This window comes from Benincasa hispida, unplaced genomic scaffold (genome assembly GCF_027475165.1).
Source record: "Benincasa hispida cultivar pf3 unplaced genomic scaffold, pf3_genome.v1.1 HicScf1464, whole genome shotgun sequence".
In the NCBI taxonomy this organism is placed as follows: Eukaryota; Viridiplantae; Streptophyta; class Magnoliopsida; order Cucurbitales; family Cucurbitaceae; genus Benincasa; species Benincasa hispida.
In genome coordinates, this window is record NW_028325814.1 from 1911 (window position 1) to 5748 (window position 3838).

The 3838-nt window shown below is 36.2% G+C and overlaps 1 protein-coding gene across 1 annotated transcript; it reads left to right on the plus strand.

Moving 5' to 3' along the window:
* Positions 1–641: 641 nt before the first annotated feature.
* LOC150031142 (protein RICE SALT SENSITIVE 3-like) lies at positions 642–3432 on the plus strand. The gene is made up of 7 exons (XM_090309258.1): positions 642–1308; positions 1393–1443; positions 1533–1661; positions 1817–1922; positions 2090–2131; positions 2224–2280; positions 2484–3432. Exons 1-7 carry the CDS (start codon positions 1178–1180, stop codon positions 3222–3224), a joined length of 1257 nt encoding a protein of 418 aa, XP_090165384.1. The 5' UTR covers positions 642–1177; the 3' UTR covers positions 3225–3432.
* The last annotated feature ends 406 nt before the right edge of the window (positions 3433–3838 follow it).

Here is a 3838-nt window from a genome sequence, read left to right on the forward strand (position 1 = left end):
CCACATCCTGTTATAGTAAATTTTATTTCAAAACCTCAATTAACTATAGTCAGTACTATTTCAAAACTCTCATTTGCTGCAATATTTACTATTTTATATTTATCAATTTTGTTAGTTTTTGCTACAATGTTTACTATTTTCTTCTCGAACTAAAATAATTTACACATCAAACACATACTATTATAACATAAACTAAAATAATCTATACTCCAAACACAAACCTATAATAACCAACCACTTGTCCCAAATGCCCTTTTAAAGGTTAGATAGTTTTACCATCTAATTTCACCTACCAATTAATAAAAGAGAAAGAAAAAAAAGAAAAAGAAAACAAACAACTTGCATAGACCACTAATATTAATAAAATAAAATTTGACACAAAACAAAATGTGATCAATGCATTGAATAACCATGCGAAAATCTGAAAATATCAACCAAAAAAAATTATTTGAGAGTACATTTGAGTATTTATATTATTATTTTTTAAAGTTAAAAGGTTGAATTTTTCTTTATAACCTATACGTAAAAAGAAATTTCAATACTCATCGAAAAATTGCAACTTTGATGTCAAGTTGAGGGTAAAATTACAGTTTTTGACAAATTTTGGTGTAAAAATTGATTTTTTTGGGGGTTATTTCCACAAAGAACAAAGCAAAATTTCCACTCCTCTCTCATCACAATCACAACAATCTCTGTAATGGTTTTGAGGGAGAGAGGAGGGGGCTTCAAAAGAGGAAAAAGCTGTCCCACTACTATTTTGCATAGTTTAGTTACAATCATACAAAGACCAAGCCAGACCCCCTTTTCCTTTCTTTCTCTACTTCTCTCTCTCTCTCCCCCTTCCCTTTTATTTTCTTTCACCTCATCAGTCTCTGTCTGCTAAACATTACAAAACCTGCTTATTTGGGACAAACAATAGCAGAGCAGAGTAGGAAGAAGAACACTTACTAGTTCAAATCAATGGATGATGAAGAAGTATTCTACTAGTTTCTTGTGTGGTGGGAAAAAAAAAAAAACTGGGAAATCTCTCAGCCCATAAACCCAACATAGCTTAGTTTCATTCAGAGTGTTTTCCAGAGGGGTCTTGTAGAGTGTAATTTGTAAGAGAAAGAAAGCTTAAAAAAAGAGAAAAGAAAGGGCCATAGTGTGTGTGTGAGGGAGAGACAGAGAGACAGAAATGGTGGGCTCAGGAGCATCAGACAGGAGCAAAGAAGCTGTAGGGATGATGGCCCTTCATGAGGCCCTCAGAAGCGTCTGTCTCAATTCAGACTGGACTTACTCTGTTTTCTGGACCATTCGCCCTCGTCCGTATGTTCCTTTCTCTCTCTTTTTTTCCTTTCTATTTCGTTCTTGAGCCATTTTTCTGTAATGGGTCTCTTCCATTTTCAATAGAAGAGTCAGGGGAGGAAATGGATGCAAAGTTGGGGATGACAATGGCAGCTTGTAAGTACTAAATAATCAAACCCTTTTGTGTATTTATGTTGAAATTGTGGGATTATTCATGATTGCTTGTTACACTGGATTTTGTGAAGGATGTTAATGTGGGAAGATGGGTTTTGCCGAGGGAGAGTTTCAGAGTGCTTGGAGGAGATTGATGGGGATGATCCTGTTAGAAAAGCCTTCAGCAAGATGTCGATTCAGTTATATAATTATGGAGAAGGGTGGGTACTGGGTAGGTGTTTGTTTGTTTTGTTGTTGTGGATTTTCCATTTTTTTGTTTGTTTGTTTTTTCTTTTCTTTTCACTCTCTCTATAGGATTCTTCTTTAGGCTTTTTGTGCTCATGTTTTGTTTTTGTGATTGGATTGATTCGGACAGGCTGATGGGGAAAGTTGCATCAGATAAGTGCCATAAATGGGTTTTCAAAGAACCTACAGAATGCGAGCCAAACATTTCAAATTACTGGCAAAGTTCATTTGATGCTGTATGGAAATGAAAAAAAAAAGAGAAAAAACAAAGCTACTTCTGAAATTTTTTGATAATCCAACTATTTTGTTTTGAGTTTTTGCATTGATTTTGATTTGTTATTCACCATTGATGTCAGAAGTTTGATGGGTTTGTCTTTCTTTTTCTTTGATTGCTAACATGCAGCTTCCTCCTGAGTGGACTGATCAGTTTGATTCAGGAATTCAGGTGAGTTCTTGGCCAATCTTAATGGTGTTTTTATCTGCTCTATCTTTCCCATTTTGCTTATTCCTCTGAAAAACTCCCTTGTTTTGGATCAGACCATTGCTGTTATTCAAGCTGGACATGGCCTCCTTCAACTTGGTTCTTGCAAAATTGTTAGTTCTTTTTCCCTTATTTTCTCCCGTAGCTTTTATTTTTTGGTTGCTGTTTCTGAAACGGTTGACCATCGTATTAGTATTTGTGCATTCTGTCACACACGTTTGAGAGAGTTGAGAATATATTAGATATGAGTTAATGGCAATCCTCAAGGAAGTTGATGTGAATGCTGCTGAGGATATTTGTTTATATTTGTATTCAGATACCAGAAGATCTGCATTTTGTGCTGAGAATGAGGCATACTTTTGAATCTCTTGGGTATCAATCTGGTTTTTATTTGACTCAACTCTTTTCTTCAAATAGAAACTCATCCTCTTCCCCAATGGCTTCAAAACAATCTGCCATTCCTATCCACCCTCCTCCCAACCTCCTTAATTGGGCACAAAGGCCAATTCCATCTGCTCCAACTTCTCTGCTTCCTTCACCCAATTTCCACACCTCCAATAGGCTCGGTTTCCCACAATCAAAAGACGAGACACACATGTTTCTGATGCCACATTCGTCTGAAGCTCGAATGGAAGACGTGATGGGGGATCATGAGAATGATATCAAATGGCCTAATGGGTTGTCTTTGTTCAATGCCCTAACAGGACGTGCCGATGATGCCAAGCTTTTGTTCAACCCAGAGAGCTTAGGAACCAAACCCGATCAAACTCACCTCCCTCTAATCCTCGAACCGAAGAATGCAAATCCAAACTCAGATCCTGCAGCTATGCACAACATGAATGGAGGTAACTCGAACGAGTTCTTGAGCCTAGACAGCCAATCTGAGAGTGCTAGGAAGATGGAAAATAAGTTCAAGAGAAGCTTTACCTTGCCTGCAAGAATGGCTTCGTCGTCATCTTCGACTTCACTCGACCATCATCCACATCAAGCAGTCGAATATCGAAACTCAGAGCAGGCGGGCATGTACTCGGATGTGATGGAGACATACTTGGAATGAAGAGGGGAGAAAAGGGCTGCTAGTTTAGTAGAAACATAAGAGTTATAAGTTTGTATTTAGGCAAAGCTTTATGGTTTCCTTTTATTATCTGCCGCACCTCATTCTGTCCAGTTGTTCCTGCTATTGCTTTTCAATTTCAGTTAGTTTCTTCATGAACTTGAATGTTCTTTTCTTTGTAGTTCCATCTATATACATGTCTTTCTCACAATTCCTCACTAGTATAATAGGAAGAAAAAAAAAAAAAAGTTTCTCTAGCACAATCACTTTTAAATTTGTCAAATGGGGTTTTGATATTGCATATTTCTAAGTTACCCCCAAATGGGATAAATTTGACTTAGTATAATTTAAGATTATATTTGTCGATACATATGTTTCTCTTGTTGGTATGAGTATAATTCAATCGAAGTTTTAAGATGGTAAAATTGGAATATTTTTCTAATTTAGAAAATAAAATTATAGGGAAAATAAAAGTGGTTGCCTCTCTTCAAAGTTTCACTTGGTCAAAGCTATAGCATATAAGAAGGAACATGTCTCCAATTTTTTATCGAACTTTTATGTCAAACTTGTCTTTTCAATTAAGCATAGCTAAATAAAATATAGTCCATATACATTAA